We start from the raw sequence: 25311 nt of genomic DNA, 5'->3' as shown, positions 1-25311 counted from the left end.
CAATCTGACAGTGCCCTATTCGGGATTTAAATTTATCAGCGAACTGTCCGAAGTTTAGCGTTCAAAGCCACCCTGTGCCAAGTACGCTTCAATGACTAGTCAGCATTCAGTTAGATTTGGATAGGCAGATAGGGACCGGAGTTACTGGTCGGTTTGCAGTACATTTCCCTACCCATTTCCCTTATCATTCACCATGTTAGTGTGATCCCAGACCAGGTTGTAACAGTTAGTAATGTAACAATGGAGGCAAATTATCTAATGACAGCTAGATTTTCTCCTGAGAAGGCAAAAAACCATCAAATCCTCCTGTCAGCAGGAGGGCAGCCAGATTAACTAACCAGCTGTTAGCTCTTAATGGAGGAAAAAAGTAGAAAATTCCCTCTCTGTCCCCTAATGACAACAAAATGTCACCTAAGGAGCAAAACTGGCTTACTTTGCGTATAATATTGATTTTAAAAACCTGGCCATAGCTTATCATAAAAATGCTAATAACTTTTGAAAACAATGTCTGGTTTTCACAAAACTTGATATATATCATCGTGAACGTACAAGGAGGTTTCTCAATCTCTTATGCTTAGCCAAGGGAAAAGGTGAAAATAGCCATTACTTCTAAATGAAATGATCAATTTGCTTGAAATTTGGTACAACAGTACTACCTCCATTGTTGTATCAGCTTGCAAGATTTGCAGATTTTCGGCCAGTAGGAGGCACTAAAGGAAAAAAATGTCTTGCTTCAAAACACTCTGCTGCGGTAAGCTAATCAACTTGAATATCAGCCTTGCTTATAGCAAAAATGCTTGTAATTCCTGAAGAATTTCACATAATCCTATGCAATGAATGTGTTGACATGATATGATGACAACATATATAACCAAACTTTTAAGGAAATCAATAATGGTTGTCCCTGAGGGAACTTTTTTCTATGTGATAAGCAGACATGGGTCAATACACATTTCATGTTTTTTGTGGCAAACTGTTTAAGAATATTCAGTGTATTTAAAATTGAGAGAAGGTTCAGGTTTATGAATTAAATTTTACACCAGTAATCATGTTTACAGTAACATTAGCATTTGATTGGGGAAGTGTTCATGTTACATTTCAAAAGCATAAGAGTTTCAAAGAGCTTGTCTGATAGGGAACAACGATCTGGCCTGAAGACCCTGCCTCTGATGCTGAATAGACACTTCACTGCTGCTGAAGTTGCAGGGATATGAAAGTAATTGGGTGCAGCTTTGTCAAGTGTTGGATGGCAAAATTGATACTCCTCAATCTCCTTTGTTGTGGAATCTCCAATTTGCAGAGAAAGGGTTTGGTTCATGAACCCGAAGAGCATGTGGAGAGGGGTAGCATCCTTTATGTTGGAAACATTTGCAGCAAGCTCATGGATCTCTGCAGTAAGGGTTTCCTTCTCATTGGTATTGCATCAAGCACGTTTGAACTGGGGATTCATTACTGAGCTATTTGATACATCTTCCTGTGCTGGTAAACGGATAGGCACCTGAATCGCTTCTTTCAGCCTTTTCACAAGTCACAATTGTACTTGGCTGGAATTCATTTGGTTCAGAAGAGCTTGAGTGCATGGAATGATGTAGCTAGCAGCAATGAAATCTGATCCTTGCATGTAATCTGTAGCCAACTGAAACGGGGTGAGGATTTTTGTGTAAAATCCCTTGCTGTGCACACACTACGTGATGTATCTCTCCACTAACCTACTGTCTCACTGGGCATGCACCAATTTATTCATTCGTAGCGAGCGAAGTTGTGAGAGCAGACACTCCTCCTTGCAAGTTTGGCCTGCATGATTCGTTGTGTTATGGTGTGCGTCGGTGAAATCGTAAGTGTACCGGGAAAATGCGTGTTAATATATTACCGTCAATAGTAGCATAATTGCAGTTATTGTTGCAACTAGATAAACGTTTCTTTGCGCTGGTATTTTGCAGCCACGTTTCGGATGCGTGATGCTATTCCCTTCCGGCTGTGCCTCGTGTTATAAGCATTGATATTTGCGTTCTGGTGTATTATACTTACGTTCCGTGGTAGGTTACATTCCTCATATTTTACAGTCCTATGCTTGTATTAACCCTAATGCACATTTGTGAGCGATGTAATATTCTATTTGTATTACCTCAATGCAATTTTCATTTTTATTATATTGCCTTCATCTTTTTATTTGCAGGTACCATGCCTAATCATAATTTTATTATTAAACATTTGAAAGGAACTCTGGAGTTGGCTGCATTTGTTCTGACCAACAAATTAGGCCATTTAGGGTACCACCAGTTATCACGCACGTACATCATCTACCACAATTTGCATGGCCTCATAATATTCCTCTCATGAGTGGATATTGCTGGAACTCCAATTGGGATTCCAATCTGCTCTTGTGACCACTCAGCAGAACATTTCCAGCTGGGAGTTCCATAGTTTGACAGTAGCAGGTTGTAGATGTTTTGATTCTTTTGCTCTGGCTTTGTTCCGGTTGTGTGTGCGCAAAGCATCTTTTATTCTGGGAAACATTACCATCATCAAGCTCATCCAGAAAAATCGGATGTAGAAGCCCCTTCAATGTCATCAGCATCTTCATTATTGGCATCACTGTCTTCATCAGGCTATGAGTCAATCTCAAAATGGGCAAAAGCAGCAATCATGTTGCTAGCATTGTCAGTAACCACAGCATTGGACCTTGGTGGAAATCTGCTAGTGATCCGCAGTTTCATTGTACATAGAGGAAATGTGTTATCCGATGTGCCAGAGAATTAGTAATTTATTTGGAATATATTTATTAGTAATATATTTATTAAATAAATATTTATTTAATTTTAAAATATTCAGATTAAGAGGGAGTAGCATTTTCAAATAAAAAAAATTAAATTATCAAATAATAAATTCTCGTGTGATTGACCCAGAGCTGGTGAGAAGGGGACCTTCTGGCGTTAGTTTCAAATGAAACAGGATCATTAGGCGCTTTTCCACCGTAGGGCCGAACCGTTACCAGGGCCGCTCCGTGCCGTTCGGCACTACTCAGGACTCGTGGGAACGGTTACCGTTTCTGTTTCCGTCTGTCGGGCTGCTAAAACCAGGACTAGGAAGTATCTAAGAGAAACTAGTGACGACAGCAAATGACGTGGTGGATCAGCGACTGCGTCCCGTTGTGTATATAATAAATATGCGCCAGTTATTGTCGTCGCTCCCCATTCTGCTTTGTTTTTGTTATGTTATGTTTCTTTGGCTGACGATATGGATGAGGATTCTGTGTATTTTGGTCCGTTCTTGTTTTTTTCTTTTTAGCGTATCCTCTACTGACCATCACTGTTACATGCATCACAAAAACTATTACACTACTAACTAACGCTTACATTACAGTGTGAAATATCCACATTATATAATACCACTAACCTATTTAAAAACACTAAATTTCAAAAATAACGTGTAGCCTATAACCGAAAAATTTAGAGCAGTTACTTACATAGCAATGATGAAATTTTATCTGTGTTCAGTAGATGGAGACAGAGACAGTAAATCAACGATGCAGTTCAATTCGCTTCTGTTTTGCTCCAGAAAACGATGTCAGATAGGTCTATCAGCAAATATAAGGCTTAGCTATGCCCAGAAGTCCTCAATAATAATAGTATTTTCCAAGAAATTATGAAAAAACGTTTTGTTAGGTGCAGCGTCTTTTACTGCTACCACAGAGTGAATGCGATGATAGTAAAATTTTCGGTTACGCTGACCTACAAAATGCTATTCCAAAAGCAAAATTAGACATGTTATACATCGTGAATGAATTGTTAATCAAGCCAAACTGTACTAAAAGGGGCGACAACGCCGTAAACGACACGTGTGGTATTACGCAGAGCTATAAATGCGCGTATATTTCACAAACGGATTGTCCAAGACATATATGACCACTCAGTCTCGAAAGGGACATCTCTATGCATTTAACCAATGGTAAGGTTGTGTATTTATTCAATATTTAGTTCCAGATATTGACTGTAGAATGACATGGTATCATTTTTTAAAACTTTGTCTCGTTTATTTCGTTATTTAGTGAGCAGTGTTTTCACTGCTGTATTGGCATATCTTAGGGCTGTTGTCAGGTTTATCTTGTTGCTATGACGGAATATGATTTTTGACTGGCATTTTTATTTATATTAGCTTCTCTACCAACCTAGCTTATGGAAGAGGACGTGAAGAGACCGTATGCGGAGTCACAAAACTGTCGTAATGTGAAACCAATCAGTGAATACCTACGTCCTTAAGCCCGTCCACCCAAACGGTTCTGCTGCACTGAGCACGGTTGTCTAACGGTGCCGAAAATATCGTGCTGGGGATAGTTTGTAAGCGTTCCGTGCCAAACCATTTCCAGGTGTAAATACCATTGGAACCGTTCCTCTCCGTGCTCAGAACCATTCGGCCCTACGGGGCTATTGTTTAATTTCCTCGAAATTCAGTTCACTCCTATAGTGCCACTATGGCAGACATGGTTGGGAGGCACCACATTTGGTCAGTCTTGGTTGGGAGGCTGTAGTGCCGCCTGTGACCAGCTGGCAGAAAATTTAATCCGTCATGGTCTGTTGGTACCGTCAATCAGTGTGCCAAGTTTCATATGAATCAACCAGGTGAAAGTGTAAAAAGTGGCATATGAAAAAACAAAATCCACAATTGCCACAAATGTAAGATTGCAGAAGCCAAAACATACATATTACGTATTCCTAATGAGATGATTTGTCACTGTAGAAAGTTTTAAATGTCCACAAAAAAAACAGATTTTTGTGATTTCTTCCATTTTCATACAACATTGAGCTCTATAGCACCACCTTATTGTTTTATTTGGCCAATTCTTTAGGGCTGTCCTCAGGATGGAGTTGTCAACAGACCGTTTCATCTCTATGTCAAATGATTTGGGTTTTATTTGCTTTTTGGCAAAAAGTCAAACCCACATACCATTTCAGTGACTTACCACGTTAGATATAGATATTTAAAGATACTTACAAGTACATGCTACATTCTAGGTTTTATGAAAATTGGTCAAACCATCTAGAGGTGAATATTTTTAAGGGTTTTCAAAAAATTCAAAATCATAAAAAAACTTTGTTCTATGAGAAGAGAGGAATACAGGAAAAATAATGTCAATTCTAGGTCAAAGGGCACAGGAGTTATGGCATGTCATACAGTTGAGGCCAATAGTTTACATACACCTCGGCTAAAGACACTGAAACTCAATTTTTCACAACTCCACACATTTCATGTTACCATACAATTCCTGCATTAAGTCAATTAGGGTATCTACTTTATGTCCATAAGAGGTCATTTCAAAATAATTGCAAAGAGACAAATTTATTTCAGCTTTTATGTACTATATCACATTTTCAGTGGGTCTACATACACTTTCTTATTATATGGTGGCATTGCCTTTTAAATTGCTTAACTTGAATCAAACACTTGGGGTAGCCTTCCACAAACTTCTCACAATACTTTGCCGGAATTTTTGCCCATTCCTCCTGATAGAAATACAGACACGCATTTTCAGTTCAGTCCACAAATTTTATATGGGATTCAGGTCAGGGCTTCCTCATGATGCCGTCTATTTTCTGAAGTGCACCAATCCCTTTTCCAGCAAAACACCCCCACAGCATGATGCTACCACCCCCATGATTCACAGTTGGGATCGTGTTCTTCGGATTAAAAGCCTCACCCTTTCTCCTCCATACATAGCACTGATCATTATGGCCGAACAGTTCCATTTTTGTTTTATCTGTCGAGAGAACACTTCTCAAAAAGGCTAGGTCTTCATCCTGGTGATCACCTCCAAACTTCATTCTGGCTCTTGCATGCCGATTTTGGAGTAGGGGCTTCTTCCTTGCACAACAGCCTTTCAGGCCATGGCGATGTAGGATTCTCTTAATGGTGGATGTAGATACTTTGGTACCTAACGTACGGTGGCCGAGACGTGTCAGACGATTTGCATATCCAAAACGCTTTGCTAATTTGAAAAACACAAGTGCATTAACGGAAAACACAAATGCAAAAATCACAACACAAATGCAAAAGCCACAACATAACGGAAGTGAGCCACAACATAACGGAAGTGAGCAACAACGGATGTTGACAATTAAATGGGCAGACTATTATTGCCGGCGAACTATTATTGCCTACACATGTGGAAGAGAAAAGTTCTTGCCCATTTGAGAAGTAAGTGAAACGTTGTTCGCTAGCTTACTATGATCGCAATGTGATTGTCACAAATGAGCAATGTTGTTCAATGTCTTTATATTTTCATATTTATATACTCTGCCATATAAAGTTAGGCTATTATGAAGCTAGCTATGCAGTAACGTACACAACATTTGCACAGAACAATCTCTACACATGGTGTCCGCAGGTCCTTAAAAAGTATATTTATTTAAAAAAGGCCTTAAAAGGTATTAAATTCATTTTTGAAAGGTTAAATATTTTTTTAGGTGATGTATTCTCAATCTGACTATGGTGCGGCTGAGTTTTGCCAAATAATAAACTTAAAGAAAACCAAATACGATAGAAACAGATTTTTTTTTTAATGCGCAAGGATCCTTATTATGTGAAGTCACGTGACCGCAAGAGTTTGCGGGTGCTTCTACGTTACCAGGCAACATTGAAGGCAACCTAAACGGTTCTACAGTAGTACTGTCTGTAGGAGCGATTACGGATTCAGTCAAGCGAGGTAACAATCTGCGTTCTGTGTAAGATAGCCAAGCTAGCAACCTAATGGCTTCATGGGTAAATGCAAGTTTAACTATAAATGGCTTGAGAAAAGCGAATACTCCCGTGGTTAAAACCCGTGCCTGTAAATGTTTCCGAAGCCCGATGCAGTATATGTCGCAAAAGTTTTAAGCTTGGTACAATGGGATTCAGGGCGGTAGAATCCCATATGCAAAGCGAGAAGCACAAACGGTATTCAAGAGCACTCCAGCAGACTCCAATTGCTTCGTTCTGCACAGTTTCCACAGCTAACGTTACTAGCAATGTTTCAACACATTCGCAGGCAACACCATCGCCATTAGCTAAATCGACATCTGCACCCGACCTTTGAACTCGCTGTGGCTCTACGCCTACATTGAGAGCTGAGGTGATTTTGGTGTTGAGGACGGTGACAAGCCACCACTCTTAGCGATCCAATGAGGGAATTGACGATGTGTTTAAAGCAATGTTTCCAGACTCTGAGCTTGTGCAGACATTTACTTGTGGGAAAGACAAGACCGGATACATAGCTAGATTTGGATTGGCTCCTTATATAAAAAAAGAACTTACTGCTGAAGTCAACGAGGGCACGTTTGTGATAATGTTCGACGAGAGCCTAAACCAAACAACAAAAAACAAGCAACTGGACCTTCACTTATGTTACTGGGTGAATGACCATGTTCAGTCAAGGTACTACGGATCACAGTTTTTGGGCCATTCAACTGTGCAGGACCTACTTCAACATTTCAAGGTAAGTTGGCTCATCAGTAACCTTCAATATTAGTGTTTAGCTTCCTCAATGATGTTTATGTTATAGGCGAGCTTTACTGGTTGGCCTGGCCAATATTAGACAGAAAATCATGGCTTACAAGCTAATAATCAAAACTATGATTTATGGGCTAGCTAGATGGTGGTCTATCAACAGAAATGTCTTATCTTGCTTAATCTAATAAATACAATTTGTTATTATATTCTACCTAATCTCTAGCCACAAATTACGATCTTGTTTTGAATCTGTATTTCAATTGGTATTTTCCAATGTAAATAATTTATATATGGTTGTAGGCTATATGTTTCCATAATGGAAGTGAGGCAAAAAAACAAGTAGGCTTACCTAATTTAAAAAAGCGTAAGACAGAAATCAAGTACATATCCCGTCTTTCAAGGTATATATGATTTAGAATGTGTCTGCAGTGGATCCGACCTGTTAAAATGTTTATCAGCAGTCAAATAAATGATTAAATCCAACATTTCAATAGCTTCTGTATATAATTGCTAAGGCCATGGACGTCAACAAGCAGGTCTCCCAAAGCGGAAATACACTCTTCTTTGTGGTCTCTGTGCATTACTTTTCAAATGTCTGTGCACTACTTTTCAGGCACCCTCATGGCCCAGCTGATCACTAAGTCGAACATTCTCAGGAAGAGATACAAAGAAAAACGCACTGAGGTGAAAGAGGTTGAAGCAGAGTTGGAGAAAAAGTCAGCTGAACTCAGGCACATGCCATAATGTCTCTTACCTCAGGGCCCTATCATTGGCCCTAATGCAAGCATTTACAGTGCTAAAGGGTCTGGAGAGATACAAGCTGTATAGTGGTGTTTCCACCATTAGACAACCTTTGTTTTGGTTTGTTTTTGCACATACAATCCTGGCTTATTGTCCACAGAATTTGTGCATACTGTTCACAGGCAAATGTATGTATTTCTTATTTCACTGTAATAAATCTTTAACTTTTTATGTTTATTTTGGTCTTAAATTTCATTCTAGGTGGCATTAAAATGTCTTAAAAAGTCTTAAATTTAACTTCCTGATACCTGCAGACACCCTGCTACAGTTAATCTACTTTCGTTGTAACGTTAGCCTAATATCGCTATGTCTCCATACACGGGTACAGCTTAGGTTACATTCATCTGATTGACTAACGTTAGCTAAATGACGTAATGCTAACGTTACTACATAGCTAGCTTCATAATAGCCTAACGTTAGATGGCTGAGTACGTAAATATGAAAATATAAAGACATTGAACAACATTGCTCATTTGTGACAATCACATAGCGATAGTAATCATAGTTAGCTAGCGAACAATGTTTCACTTAGCCTACCTTAAGGTGACCAGATTTCTGAAATGGAAACCGGGGACATTTCCAGTTCGGCAGTCAATATATCATTAAAATATCCAATGTTATCTACGGAATAAAAGGGGGACAATTCCGGTTTCATGTATTTTGACCATGGTAACTTGTACTGTAATAAACTATGGTGCAAACAAGTACAACGCGATTGAGACGTCAACTGGTAGGCTGTGCTGCCCGGTCTTTCTTGCCACGTAAAATATTATTTCACTTTGCGGTCTTTTTAACGCACAGTTAAAAACGGGGACATTTCTGGAGACAGCTCCAGCCAGGGACAGGCCACCCAAAACGGGGGCTGTCCCCGGAAAACAGGGACATCTGGTCACCCTAAAAGAACTTTCCTCTTCCACATGTGTAGGCAATAATAGTCCGCCGGCAATAATAGTCGGCCCGTTTCATTGTCAACATCTGTTGTTGCTCACTTCCATTATGTTGTGGCTTTTGCATTTGTGTTGTGATTTTTGCATTTGTGTTTTTCGTTAATGCGCTTTTGTTTTTCAACGCAAAGCATTGACACATCTCAGCCACCATACTAATGCCTCTAACTTCTTCACCAGTTCCTTTGTTGTTGTCTTGGGGTTCAGTTGAACCTTTTTTGACCAAAGTTTGTTCAGACCTGGGAGTTAATTTGTGCCTTCTTCCTGAACAATGCAGGGTCTGTGCGATTTTTTTTTATATTTGCATACAATTGTTTGTACAGATGCTTAGGGTACCTTAAGTTGTTTTGATATTGCTCCTAAGGAGGAACCGGACTTGTGGAAGTCCACAATGTTTTTTTTTCTGAAGTCTTGGCTGTGTTGCTTGGATTATCCCATGGTATCAAGGGCAAAAAGGTAGTGGCTCTAAAGGTAGGCCATTAAATACAGCCATAGGTGCCAATTAACTCCCAGTTAACTCCTATTAAAAGTTAAGTTAACTCGTAATTTAAAGCTGAAATAAATCTGTCTCTAATCGATTGTTTTAAAATTACCTCTGATGTGAACAAAGTAGATGCCCTAATTGACTTGCAAAAATAAATATATGGTAACATGAAATGTGCAGAGTTGTGAAAAACTGAGTTTGAATATCTTTAGCCTAGGTGTATGTAAACGCTTGGCCTCAACTGTAGTTTGCATTTTCAACTGTTTGTTGTATGGCCAATTTGCTCATTAGGCATTTGGAGGAACCCTCTATGAATGTGCCAGATTTTGTATACAGCAACTAGGCTGTTTTACCAGAATTATTTTTTTAAAACTGTGGGAGAAAACAAAATAGTAACACCAAGATAATAATAATAATTATTATTAATAATAATAATAATAATAATAATAATAATAATAATAATAATAATAATTATTATTATTATTATTATTAATAATAATAATTAATAATCCATTCCAATTTTTAAGTGGAACGTCATAAAAAAATCTGATATCACCAACATCAAATTCAATATCTTTGTGTTAGCCTATTTGGCAGCCAAATGGACAGCTCTGCTATATCTTTAACCAAATGTCAGACCCTACACATCAACCAGATGTCTCCATCCTGTTAGCTCTAGGCACCCGAATCCATATAAACTGGTTTAAATGTTCCTTTGATTTGAGTCATCATCACATAGCGAATAGTGCTAACCTCACAACCACTAAATAAGCATTACACCACTAACAGTTAACATGCAGCTGACGATAATGCTGCCTGCTAGAATGGAACAAACAATACTCAACCTTAGTTCTAATGCATGCAGTATATTCCAGCATGTCACTATATGATCCCTGTATTAGATATGTGCAGCATAAAATATACTGTGTTTCATGTTTCTAAATATATCTGCACTTTCAAAATACAGTGCTATAAATGAAAATGACAAAATGCCTCAAATTACATAGGAGTGAAATGGAACATAATAAATGTTGGTGGTCTCATATCAGTTCTTCTTGATTTTTAGCACACTGAAGCTCAATGCTGTTTTTTCAGGTGTGATGTTTTGATCCAGGCGAATGTGCTGTCCTCGGAATTCAACGAAATCTCTGAGATGCGGAAAAAAGTTGTCAGAGTGAGTATACAGTCACTAAGAGGCATTGCATATAGACACTTTCTTATAGAGTACTCATGTAGGTAGTTCTCTGGTATGATTTATATGCATGGTTAATTTAAAGAAACAGTACATATAGGTTGCTCTCTGTAGTATTTTCACATTGTCTGTGTTGAGCCAGGTAAAGCATGTCATATTGTTGTCAGTGATATCTGATGAAAAACATGTTTTCAACATACAAAAATGCCACGTTACTCACAGGGACAACTTACTTTAAATAATTTAGGAGACATTGGACAGCAGCATTGCTTTGGAATATGGCATGTTTAATTTGTGTCAGGTAAAATAGCCAATATTCCTTGTAACTTGGCCGAATTTTGATATCAGTACTTTCAGTGGCAGGTCTAGATTTAGCCAGTTTTAATGACTTATAGACAGTATTTTGTATGTTTGAGTAACTTGGTATGTTTTTACATTGAAAACGTGTTTTTAATCAAACCGCATTTCTTTTTGTAAATACTGTTATCAGTTTTTGTTATGAGTAACTGATAACAGTAATGCATATAAAAATGTTGGTTACGAGAGGCATGCATACACATACATACATGCAAACACACATGCATTTTAACCAGTCCCGGATCTAAACTGCTGCAATTGGGGGGGTAGATTCGGGAGAGGGGCAACATTTTGAATGACAGTTCTTTGTAAGTGTGAGTAACTTGGCATTTTTGTTTGTTGTTTTTAATGAGATAATATTTACACTGCCGTTGTTCAATATCAATATTATTTGGCCAACAAAGCTAACGGCCAGAAGAGTTAGGCGTGAATATAAGAGTTGGGAGAGTGTGAGCCCCCAATTTACCCCAATCACATAATTTGTGATGACTAGCTGAGTGGACCTGGGTCTGAAAATGTGAACTAACTGTTTAAGAAATGCCTGTGGATTATGGTTATCCTTATCTGAAATTTTACAGTATGATCAAGGTTTACCGCTTACCACTGCTGTTTTGCTGTATAAATGAAAAAACAATTGCTAAGACAAATGGACATGGTGGCCCATTTCAAATTATAAGAGGCTGGTACCATCGGAAACCCAACACAAATTCCCTTGAATGGCATTTTTTGTACTCACTCATTTGACAGGCATCCGATGAGCCTTCATTTACAAAATGATCAGCAATATCCTTCAATTTCAGTTCACGAGCTCTGACGCTCTTGACAGAAAGTAGCCTATAGCAAGTCCATTCAATCTCTCAATTCAATTAAATTAAAATTTATTTGTATAGAGCTTTTTACAGAGAACTGTCACAAAGACACTTTATAGAGTATCTAGACAAAAGACAGAGCAAAAAGAGCAAACAGAGCAAACACCAGTTCTGAACCCCCAAACAGCAAGTACATAAAATAAAAAACTCCCAGTCGGGAGAAAACCCTCGAACGGCGGTGAGAAAAAACTCCCCAATTGGATGAAATCTCAAGAGGAACCCAGCTATAAAGGGGGAGCCCATCCTCCACTGGGCAGCCTGGCGTAGACTAGCAGACAGCAAATAAGATGCGTTAAGCAGGTTACAGCTGAGGTGAAAGCTCAGGAATAATAAAAGACCAAATGGTATAGTTTGGAATAGTGCAGTTTAGAGGAGCTGGATGATGGATCTGAAACTCCAGACAGTGTCTCGCATAACTTGGCGGGATGGCATACCAGTCTGAAAAAAACGTTCTGAAGTCAAATCGGAAACATTCAAAATTAACCATGGACATTGAAGTTGACATGTTGTTCACTTTAAGGCTACGTTTACACCACCTGGTAAAAGTGACCGAATTTAGATTTTTTGCTCACCTGTGGCACAGGTCAGATATGTACTATGAACATGTAAACAGGAAAAAGCAAATTGAATCGGATGTTTTTGGATCCGTTTTGGGCCACATTCATATGAGAAAATAAATCCGATAGGAATCAGATATCTGCCAATGCGACCGTCATCTAAACGTAAAGATCGGAATTTCCCGGTCATTCTCATTCACACGTGATTCAAAATGCGGTATTCTCATACTTTTTTGCATTTTAATAAAAATTGGATATAATCTAAAATCAGAACTGGGCATCAAGACCTGTGGTGTAAACGTAGCCTAAATGTAGTATTTTTGGACAAATACACTTCAGTGACATTCAGTGACAGTGCCAAGCATGAATCTTCTTTGAAGGGATTCCACTTACCTTGTCATTACTTGTCATTGACAGAATTTGTCTTTTTTTTTTTGTAATTTGGCATCTCCATTCCCACCTGAATTTGGAATATCCAATTTGAAAACTATGTACAAGCATGTTCATGTACATCCCCTGCTGCCGGCTCAGGAGAGTGCAGACAACACGTGGTTCTCTTCCGAAACATACAGTGCCAGCCAGCTGCTTGTTTTCACATGGCAGCCACAAGCCAGTAGGGGTGGACAGAGATGGAACTTTTTTATTTATGTGTATTTGTTCAACTAACAAAATTATTTGTATTTCTGTTTGTATTCAGATAAAAATGGAAGTGGGCGAGATGTAAATCAGAAGTGGGTGGAGTTTAGTTCAGAAACTGTATAAAATGCTCCGAATTCTAGATTTTTTACATAATATAATCACTGGCACTGATATTGTTGCAATATTAAAGCATTAAAGTCATTGTTTTACAATAACATCAATAATAGTCCAGTTTAACAACAAGTAATATGCTTTTCAAAGCTGTATTTAACAAACAATGACCTATATGTTATATAGCTATAACAGGCATGTATGACACTGAGGTCAGATCAAGCAAACAGTCAAATCAAGTTTCAAATATAGGCAAGATGTTTTTATAAATCAAAACATAGTTTCTCTTTCTTACTCAAACAGCATAGTACAAACTGCATGAACACCATCACCATCCATACCTGAGGGACACTGAAGTCAATTATAAACTGAAAAAAATATGTTTTTATAATTCAAAAAGTAGTTCCTCATCTTCATTAGGAACTACTGAGTGCAATGAAGTCCTAATGAAATTTCTTTTAAACTACAGATTGTAAAGCCAACATGTTTTGTTGTTTTTGTTACCTTTCATCTACGCTTGATTTGCATAAGCTTGGATAAATTAAAGAAAAAATCAAAAGTCTTCCCAGGATGGAATACATGTTCTGCTATTATGCTTTTACTCAAACGTCCCCTTACCCTAACTGGATCAATTTCAATGTTTGTATTTCTAAATGGTGGGGGGTTGTTACATACACTACGGTATGAACACCCCCATTTTTCTTATTTTATTGAAATTTAAGCAGTTCAAGTCCAGTGAATGACCTGAAATGGCACAAAGGTAAGTGGTAAACTACCAGAGGTTTAAAAAAAAAGGTTTTGGTTACCATAAACTGACAAATAATGTAAATTTCAGTGTTATAAAAAAGGACTTTTACAGGGAACAAGTAATCTGTTAACAACTTACATCTTTTCTGCAGCAATGGAAGTAAATGAAGCCTTGAAATTTGATGCTAATAATTCCTACAGGTGTCTCAATTTTTGTTTATTACTTACAAACCCTCTGTTTGTATAAAATCAGTGTTGGAACAGACTGTATTGCTACACCCTCTGAAGCATTATTTGGACAATATTGCACTGCAGGAAGTAATATATTGCTATCATAATGGTGAGAAAAAGGCAATTAATAAAGGAAGACAGACAGACCATTATAACCCTTAAAAGTATAGGTCTTTCCTTTAGAGAAATTGCAAAGAAAGCCAAGGTGTCAGTGAGTACAGTTTCCTGCAGTATCGAAAGGCACTTGGAAACTTGAGTAAACTTTGACAGGAAGGGGTCCGGCAGACCCAAATCCACAACAGAATCAGAAGAGAAGTTTCTGAGAGTCAACAGCTTGCATGATAGGCAGCTCACAGGACAACAGCTTCAAGCACAGCTTAACAGTGGTCGAAGTAACCAAGTCTCAGTTTCAACAAGAAGAGAAGACTTCGAGCTGCAGGTTTGACAGGTTATCAATAGGTTATTGAAAAATAACCTATTTTTCTTATCAAGCCATTGCTAAAATGGCTAAATAAGAAAAAGAGGTTTACCTGGCAGTGGACTACTGAAGACTGTAAGAAGGTCTTATGGACCGATGAATCAATATTTGAAATCTTCGGTTCATCACGCAGAGTTTTTGTATGGCGTCAAGTAGGTGAAAGCATGGTTCCTCAGTGTGTGACACCAACTGTCAAACATGGAGGAGGAAGTGTGATGGTTTGGGGCTCTTTTGCTGGATCCAGATTTGGCGACATGCACAGAGTGACTGGCACCCTGAACCAGAAGGGCTACCACAGCATTTTGCAGTGCCATGCAGTACCCTCTGGTCAATGCCTAGTTGGTCAGGGGTTCATCCTACAGCAAGATAATGACCCAGAACATACGTCCAGGGTATGTCAGAACTATCTTAGAAGAAAAGAACAAGACGGTAGGCTTCAAATCATGGAATGGCCAGCACAGTCTCTGGACTTAAACCCCATCGAGCTGGCTTGGGTTGAACTGGACAGAAGGGTGAAAGCAAAGCAAATGTGCACCACATTTGTGGGAACTTCTGCAACAATGCTGGGAAGATCTTTCTGAACAATATTTGATTTCCATTGTAGAATGAATGCCACGATTGTGTTCAGTCATTATATTTGCAAAAGGTGGCGCTGAGTTTTCGCATCCACAAGGTATGCTGAGATTTCTGGCAATATGAGACAAGAAGGCAAAGCTACCAGAAAGACAGGGAACGGGGTGCAATAACCAAGCAGAATAAAGATCCAACATGTGTACTGTCTCCGATTTCTTGTGGGTGTTTTCTGTTCCTTAAATAAGTGTTCTTTAAAGATCCTAATCCGAATAATATTTGACAAATTCGGGGGGGGGGGGGCTAAAACATTCAGAGAGAATGCATTATTTGAGTTTTGTCAAGTGTGGTATTGTATTCGGCACCATCCCTACAAGCCACACATGCAGATAGTGGGGATGGTGAAGACCCATAAATCCCTTGGGAGCCATGAAGCCAATTGTGCACCAGCCCTGCAGGGCTACCATACACACTCTGGCACAGGCCGGATTTGATCTGAGACCGTGGTGCTCACTTATGCACCACAAGTGGCTCTTTTACCGAGTAAACTACCCAGCTACCCCGTCATCTGCTATTTTGACCAACAAGAAAGTAAACAGGTTTGTCAACACTAAAACACAGCTGAAGTTGACTTAATAGTGATAGCCTTACAAAGGCAGGGTGCAAAAATACAGAAAATGGGTGTGAATAATTGTAACACCTTTTTGAAAACAAAATTGTGTGAATCACTATGGAAAGTACTGTATGTTTGACGTAGGACAGGATTTAACAAACAGTGCTAGAAAGACCATATAAAGCTTTTACCAGTGATGACCCCAGTGTGGCTCTGTTCAGCACCACAGTGTGGAAAGGCTATGGCTGTGGCCTAATCTGCTAAATATTCTGCCTTTTCAAAATTTAATCACAAACTTAATTCAGAAGGATGTGAAAAAGCACCAAAGTGCACACTTCTTAGGAGGAGACAATGAGGGAGAAGAATGAGAAATGAGTCAAGAGCTACAAATAATGGAGGTGTCTGTTGCAGTTTTGTGTGTTTGGCAATGCAGCTTTTTCAGTCTTCATATCACCATATTGGGCAGGAGAAGACATTGCCGTAAGATAATTTTTGCAATCAGACATTACGTTTGTAGTACCTAGCTGAGTACGTATCAGGCTTAATACATAACATTTGTACTATTATTATTTAAAATAACATTGTAGTAATAATATGCAGCGAGACAGTTTTTTCTGGCTCTGTACAATTTTAGATTTGTAGACTTCTGCAGTTGTTGACTGAAGAATTTTCACCATAATGAAGAAAAACCAAACACCTGCCCAACTGTTCAGGAGGCAGGCGTGGATGTGTCTGTGACTACTGTCTGCAGAAGACTTCATGAACAGAACTACTGAGGGAGGCTACACTGCAAAATGCAAACCACTACTTAGCTGCAAAAACAGGATGGCCAGGTGGCAGTTTGCTAAGAATAATTTAAAAGAGGCAGCAGAGCTCGGGAGAAAGGTGCTGTGGACAGGTGAGACCAATATTCACTTGTATCAGAGTGATGGTAAGTTAGGCAGCCAAAAGGAACTGCCCAGGATCTAAAGAACCCTGCCTCATCTGTGAAACATGGTGGTGGGGTTGTTATGGTTTGGACATGTACGGCTGCAAGTGAAGATACTCAGCACTTGATGCCTATGGATCACAGACTTCAAGCAGTCAATTCATGCAATGGACCTGCGACAAAGTATTAGTTAGTTAGTTTGAGTCTTCATTATCCCCATGGGGCAATTGTAAAATAACAATATGCATACCCTTGACAAAAGATAAACATGAGAATAATAAAAATAATTGCAGATTAATAATTTATTACTATAAGTTATGAAGAAAGCCAATGACAGTTGGGATTTTAAAAAGTGTTTAGTCCTGTTTGTTTTTAATATTCGGAGCCTATATCTGCACTCTGAGGGAGAGTAATACAAAACACGGAATGCTGGGGATCGTCAGAATGGGCTGGACCTTCCTTATTCTACTTTTATTTATATAGCATTAATATGTCCAGACATTATGGTGCCCTGAAATGGGGGCACTATGTTTAAAAGTGCTCTAATTCCTACATGGTGAAACCAAAATGTATAAAATACCCTTAAATAAAAGCTGGGCATGTGCTCTTTAACCACATGTGACTTGTTTGATTACAAGTCTAAAATTTGTATTGTACAAATTAAGAAAAAAAATGTCTATGTCCCAAGCATTATGGTGCTAACAGTAAATAACTGCCACAAACAGTGATTTGAAAATATACCCCCTCTTTCAATTATGTTTTACATGTTGGGACATAACTAACCCTCATCTATTCCTCACTACCTCTCCATCATGTTCGTATGAAAATGTGGTCACAAGTTATAACTGTTTAAATATTGAAAATTCTGCTGTAGCTTCACCAAGTTGCCAATAAGAAGAATATGATTCAAGTAGGTTTTTGGGTTGGACACAAAATTAGCTGTAGTTTCAACATTTTTTAACTGATAATTTGTAATACTGTTAAATTTTTTGTTTTATTTAGACTGATGTGCCAAACAAATGAATAAAAGTTGCAATTGTATAAAAAGTCAAAATTAGCATAGTTTATGCAGAAAAATGAAATTTCATACTGCCACCAGAATTTTTCACATGGAAACTTTCTTTATATAACCTTTAAAGAGAAGTTCTCCCTGACCATATCAGTGCAAGTTTCATGCAAACTACAACTATAAACTATACTATAAACTATAAACAAAGTTTAAATGGTAAATGGACTGTATTTATATAGCGCTTTTATCCAAAGCACTTTACAATTGATGCCTCGCATTCACCAGAGCAATTAGGGGTTAGGTGTCTTGCTCAGGGACACTTCGACATGCCCAGGGTGGGGGATCGAACCGGCAACCCTCCGACTGCCAGACAACCGCTCTTACCTCCTGAGCTATGTTTACCAACAATTTAGATGCTTGTTCATCACAGTTGTGTTGCTGGGGTGCACTACATGATTCAATGGGAGAGGGAGACAAGCAATGTCAGTTATTTCTTCTTCCCAACCTGGCACATGTTGGTGGAGCACCAGATCATTTGACGTCTGCAGCAGAAGTACCCATTTGAGTTGTTGATTTTTCCCCCATGTTCTGATGCACATCCCTGCCTATTCTCATTCACAAGTGGTCATGTAATGTAAAATGCAAGTTAAGTACACTACCTTAAAATGGGAAATATAAGCTAACTGGTATGTTCCCTGGGTTTAACCAAAGTTGGTTATGCATACACACTGAGTCACTAGTGCAGAATCCTACATGCACTTGATTACAGTCTTTTTACAAATCTTTTTTTTTTTCAATCAATTTTGTCAAACAATTTGGGAGTTATTAGCATTTGTGTGATAAGCCATGCCCCATGTTTTTTGTAGTATCAACTTTCTTTATATAACTTTTAAAGAGAACTGACCCCTGACCATATTAGTGCAAGTTTCATGCAAATCGCCTTTGGAGGAGCATTTATGTGTTTTTCAGAAAATTCAAAATAGGAAATTTCCTATTTCCACTTTTTTTGTGGAATCTTATTAATTTTAGGTTATGATAATTTATATATTGAATACCTGATTGATTGCGATAGCACCGCCACTGGCCAATTGGTGCAATTTTAATACAGATCAAAAAGGCCATCAATTTTCCTGAGTTTTCACCAGTCCAAACAGATTTTTTAGGACTTTAAGCCTAAAGTACTGAGTATAAATCCAAGTTATACTTACCTTATACAATACAATTGTTCAAACACACTTTTGTGTGAAAGATTTTGTGCAGGTCTGGGGACCGTGCTACAAGAGGCTGTAGAAAAGGTTCAGAGAAGAATAACCAAATGGATTTGTGGTATGAAAGATAAAAGCTATGAGGAAAGACTTAAGATGTTTAATCTCTTTAAGCTTAGTGAAAAGGAGGCTTAAGGGTGATTAGATTGCAGCTTTTCATTTCCCAATTTATTTATTTTCTTAAGCTCCCAATTAGACACAGGTGTCTAAAAATAGCATTCATTAATTTTTGCTTTCATCGATCACTGATTCAGGGTCCACTCCTGTAACACCTACACTGTTGTAAAGCATAGACTCTTTGAACTTTGATGCAAAAACCAAGTCTCAATCAGTAAAAACACTAGAGATAACAAAATAAATAACAAGGCAGTCCTCTTTCCCAAAGGAGGGGTGAAATTGACAACCTAAATTAATTATTTTGTGTTTTATAATCCAATAACTGTTTGCAACAAGTGAAACAACTGCTAATACTACAGTGATGACATTGATATCACTAAAATTCCCCTGTGATACCTAAGCAATCACTCTGCTCTGTGTATACAAGCTAGCAAAATCATCATTCATGATAAGTTATTTCCATTGAACTGAAAGCTTTTTCATGAGCATTTGAAAACGAGCATTTCTATGCAGGTAAATAGAAAGTCAAATGCAAAAATTGTGCGTTTTCAAAAAAAGCTACTTCTTACAAACAGGAAAAAAATGATTTCAATTAGACATTCCTGGCCTACCTTTGCCGAGTAAATGAGCTAAAAGCATTGTGACTTTTGCCCTTGCTTGGAAACCCCATATACATTACAGTAATCATACAGTATCGAGTTCATCAAACTCATTAACATAGCTTTCAAACTTAGTTGAGAAAATGCAATGTAATGTAATGTAAAATGCAAGTTAAGTACACTACCCTAAAATGGGAAATATAAGCTAACTGGTATGTTCCCTGGGTTTAACCAAAGTTGGTTATGCATACACACTGAGTCACACGTCTTCCTTCTAGCTCAGCATTTCCCAGAGTGAGGGTTGTCTGAAGGTATTGCAAGTGCGAAAAGCATTTTAAAAAGATTAAGTGATATCAGACAGTATTGTGGTATGATAACAGATGCATACACTTCATTTTTTGTCAACTTAAAATACTAGAAAAGTTATACGTGTATAAAGCTATGTGACTTGAGCCAAAATACCGAATGTCATGCAAATTGATACATTTCTGTTGGAGAAGTATTTTTAGTGTTTTTCAAAAAGTTCAAAATGGTGGCAAATACAAAATAAGGTCTGTAGGTGGAACACAGCAGGAGTTATATGCTAATTGACCCAGCGTCATCTTGATTTGGTCATCATTTTGTATTATATTTACTAATCTATTTCAGAGTTATTCCTTAACCCTACACCAAATTTGGTGGCGATTGTTGACTTGGTGGCGATATAATAGTCAGTTGCAATTATGAAACAATTATAACTATGTTCCTAATGAGGGCTTTTGTCATTGTAGCAAATTAGAAATCTCTGCAATGGAATAGTGATTTTTTTAATGAATTTTTAAATATTTTGGATCAGGATCTTTATCATGCAACCATGTGGTTGGGTTAGGCTATAACTTTATGGCTGGAGTCTGAGGGTTTTCAAGACCAGGCCTGATATGGTTGCTAAATGCTATGTAGTTTGTAGGGAAACAATGAGCACTAGGTACCCTTTAGTGGTATAAAAATGGTGAGCATTGGACTGAATGTCATCATTATGGCTTGTCGTTGTGTTGTGTTATGTACGCAGTAAATATTTTGCACCCATAAAATGCTTTAGAATCTTCATTGCCTTAACTACAAGTGATCATTCTAAAATTACATTTGAGGTATAACAGCACTCTGGAGATAGCTGGAGATTAAGGTAAATATAACCAATCACAAAACCATGTAATTCACTAAATCAATATCGTATTTAATTCAGTCAACTTTACATCGGCACAATTACAAATGTTTTTTATAGCAGCATTTCATTTGGAAATTCAATTTTCCCATACAAACAAATCACATGAAATTTTCCTATATTATAATATTCACATGTGAAAACAAAATGTGACATGAAATCATGTGAAATTCCACATTTTCACATGTGACTGACATTTTCAAATGAATTACAATTATCACATGAAAACAAACGTGAAATACCATAGTCACCTTTTCTGGCTCTCATCTTATGAATCATTTTTTAATACAAACAACCTATATCCCATGGCTGTGATTACACACCACAATTCAATTTCTGGGTCATACCTTTAACTAGCACTCTGACCGAAAGTACCGAGAGTGAAATGTTGCATTTAATCTCGAGGTTGGGGTAAAAAGTACACCTTACGAGGGGTGCACCTTATAGTCTTAATAGCTTTAAAAGTTGATACAAAGTAAGGCAATTCAATACAATTCCATGTTGTATGATATGAACAGTCTTTATTGTTTGTAACATTACATTTATATGTTTTTTGTGGCCTACCTATATCGGTGAAAATCTCAAAACTACATTATTCTCCGGTTCCCATCTAATGTCTGTTTGATACAAACAGCTGTATTACTGACACAGCTGACACGTTCATGCAGGTTCATGCAGGTTCTTCCTGTATAACATCCGGAGGATCCGCCCCTTCCTCACAACTTACTCGACCCAACTCCTCGTCCAGGCAGTGGTCCTGTCCCGCCTGGACTACTGTAACTCCCTGCTTGCTGGCCTCCCAGCATCATCTATCAGACCCCTGCAACTCATCCAGAACGCAGCAGCGCGTCTGGTCTTCAACCTCCCCAGACATTCCCACGTTACCCCCCTGCTCACCACCCTCCACTGGCTCCCCGTGATGGCTCGCATCAAATTTAAAACATTAGTGCTTGCCTTCAAAGCAGCCAGGGGGTCAGCCCCTCCCTATCTACGTCAACTCATCAGACCCTACACCCCAGCTAGACCTCTCCGTTCTGCTGCCACATGTCGCCTGGTCCCTGCCCCGGCTCGCACCAGCACCCGGTCACGCCTCCTGTCTGTTCTAGCCCCACGGTGGTGGAATGACCTTCCTGTGCAAGTCAGAACAGCAGAGACCCTGGCCGTCTTCAACGTAGACTGAAGACTCACCTCTTCAAGCTACATCTCACCTCATCACCCCCACTACCCTCTAACATTTTTTTTTCTAAAAAAAAAAAAAAAAAAAAAAAAGGGTGTACAATTCACACTTATACCTAAGCAAAGTTATACCTATTGTAGCTCTCTTGCAGGAATGTTGTAAAGCGCTTGTCTCCGAGTTTTGTAATGCACTTGTTGTAAGTCGCTCTGGATAAGAGCGTCTGCTAAGAACCTATAATGTAATGTAATGTAATGTATTAGTCTATTTCACGTGTCATCACTTTGCCTAAAGTTAAAGTTGAGTTAAATAAATGTATGTATATCCAGTCAGAGTTGAGTAAATCCAGTTAATTAATTGGTTAATTAATTAATAGGTCTATCTCACGATATGGCGACCAAAACCGGATGTAGGGATACTTTGTTTACGGTTACCGTTGCTACGGAGGCAAGTCCATTTCTGATAGCGAAAAATTGAGCCTGAATAGCGACGTGTTCTCACAGTCCCTAATAGCTCTGGCAAAGTTCACTGTGTCCGATGTTATCCGCATTGTCGAAGCATTGCCAGTGAACGTTAAGCGGTCTAAACTAGACAAGGGCTATAAATTCTTTTTTGAGAAGTTTATATTTGGTTATGAAGGTAAGTATAACGTTAGCTCTGGTTCGCCAGAAAGCTAAATAGCTAGCTTGCTAACCACAGCAAGTTAGCTGATTAAAGAGATATTTCACTTCAACATAACATAAATTATTTTCTGGAGGCGACTACATTGTGTTTTCATAGCGTGAAGCAACATCTGCTGTCCGTTAACAGCGTCTCTGTTCCTCTCGGTTGTCCCGAAAATGAATGAATAGGGAGCCTGACAACTGTGAGGAAAAGCGATTCTGTTAACATTGACGGTCAGCAGGGGAGGCAAAGCTATGTAAGTGCAGTGTGTTAGGCTCCACAAAATTACTTATGTTGTACCGAAGTGAAATATCTCTGAACTAAGTTTTGTACTACCGTTACTATTTTGTGACATGTTGTTTGTGCTGTACTTGTTCTAATAAAGATTTACATTGCTTGTCAAATCGCCTGTGTAATGGTGTTCAGTTCACTGAACACCATTACATTACCGAGCTTTGTTTTCATCGCTGATAAAAACTACCCACACATTTTTAAATCAGCTGATATATCTTAAGTAGGCTTGTCGCGATGTCCGTCAATACATTTTGTAATTACAATTAACAACTAAAATAAACGTGCATCTACAGTTTCAACATTGAATATCCAAATATGTGCTTGCTAACAAGCTAGCTGGCTAAAACGTAATTTGCTAATCATAACATAAAATATAGCTAGCTAACTGATTTTATGACATTCTTGAGTACCACATGACTGAAACTGCGTTAGTTCTCAATGAATGATAAAAAAATAAAAACAAAGGAGTTGGTAGTGGACTCAGACATTTAGACCCAAATGTATGTGAGGAGAAAAGTTTAATATCGAGTGTAATCTTATTCACAAAGCAGTAGCTAACTAGCTAGCTATCATAATGAGTTAATGTTAGTTTGCAACATTATGACAGTCATGCTACCTAGCAAGTTTTTTTCTTATTTTGGAGTGCATCTGTGGGAAAGCTGTGAAAGGGCAAATAAATTCTTTTCCGAATTGGTACACAGGGGAACGCTACAAAACTGGTTGCTCTTCGTCGCTGCCATTGTTTTGGTGGCTGTTAAGATAACTGGAAATGAGAGACCCCTACATCCGGTTTACATACCCGGAAATGTGAAATAGGCCTATGGTCTCCTGACAGCTAAAAACCTTGGTTTAACAATGCAGGGTGTGTGTCTGCACTTTTGCCTGTCTAGCAATCCCAGCAAGCTAAGCAGTAAGTTAAGACACGAGTGCATTAACTAAGTCAACTACGAAACAGCTACCTAGTTACAACCCTAAGCTTACAGTCAATTTAGAGATTACAGGGAGGTAGGGAGGGATGGGGAGAGGTGCAGCCTGAAGAGGTGAGCCTTCAGTTGTCGCTTGAAGTGGGTCAGGGTCTCAGCTGTTCTGACTTCCACGGGGAGGACATTCCACCATTGTGGGGCCAGAACAGACAGGAGACGTGATCGGGAAGCGCAAGTGTGAAGAGGGGGAGGTGCCAGGCGTCCTGAGGTAGCGGAACGGAAGGGTCTGGCTGGCATGTAGGGTTTGAAGATCTTATGAAGGTATGCTGGGGCTGATCCCTTGACTGCCTGGTATGCTAGGACCAATGTTTTAAATTTGATGCGAGCCATAACAGGCAACCAGTGGAGGGTAGTGAGGAGGGGAGTGACGTGGGAGTGTCTGGGGAGGTTGAAGACCAGACGATCTGCAGCATTCTGAATGAGTTGGAGGGGTCTGATGACAGATGCCTGTAGTCCAGCCAGAAGAGAGTTGCAGTAGTCCAGGCGGGATAGAACCATTGCTTGGACCAGGAGCTGGGTTGAGTAGGTGGTGGGAAAGGGACGGATTCTCCAGATGTTGTACAGGAAAAATCTGCACGCCCGGCTTACCGCTGCGATGTTCTTGGAGAGGGACAACCTGTTGTCCATCACCACTCTGAGATTCTTGGCACAGGGTGATGATGTCACTAAGGTGTCCCCTTGGGAAATGGAAAAAACAAGGTGGGGAGAGGTTAGCGCAAGAATGAAGATTAGCTCCGTCTTTCCCGGGTTGAGCTTCAGGTGGTGATTGTCCATCCAGCTCTGGATGTCCCTGTGTGTCCGATGGGGAGAAGGAAAGAAAGAGTTGTGTGTCGTCGGCATAACAGTGATAGGACAAGCCATGGGCAGAGATTACAGGGCCAAGGGATCTGGTGTATAAGGAGAAGAGAAGGGTACCGAGGACTGAGCCCTGGGGAACTTCCGTGGCGAGGGGACGGGGCGGCGAGCAGCGGAGAGGTCTAGCAGAATCAGGACAGAGGAGAGG

General features: G+C 39.0%; 1 protein-coding gene across 5 annotated transcripts in view; it reads left to right on the top strand.

Annotated features, from left to right (window-relative positions):
• Positions 1 to 25311, top strand: part of tbk1 (TANK-binding kinase 1) — a 251835-nt gene that overhangs the window by 124195 nt on the left and 102329 nt on the right. For all 5 annotated transcript variants that reach the window (XM_064341969.1, XM_064341968.1, XM_064341971.1 and 2 more), the window contains one exon: positions 10807 to 10885. In XM_064341969.1, coding sequence (XP_064198039.1) covers positions 10807 to 10885 — 79 coding nt within the window. The remainder of the gene's footprint in view (positions 1 to 10806; positions 10886 to 25311) is intronic.

This window comes from Anguilla rostrata, chromosome 7 (genome assembly GCF_018555375.3).
Source record: "Anguilla rostrata isolate EN2019 chromosome 7, ASM1855537v3, whole genome shotgun sequence".
Classification (NCBI taxonomy): domain Eukaryota; kingdom Metazoa; phylum Chordata; class Actinopteri; order Anguilliformes; family Anguillidae; genus Anguilla; species Anguilla rostrata.
The sequence above is the reverse complement of the archived record's forward strand: the minus strand, read 5'-3'. Positions and strand labels throughout refer to the sequence as shown.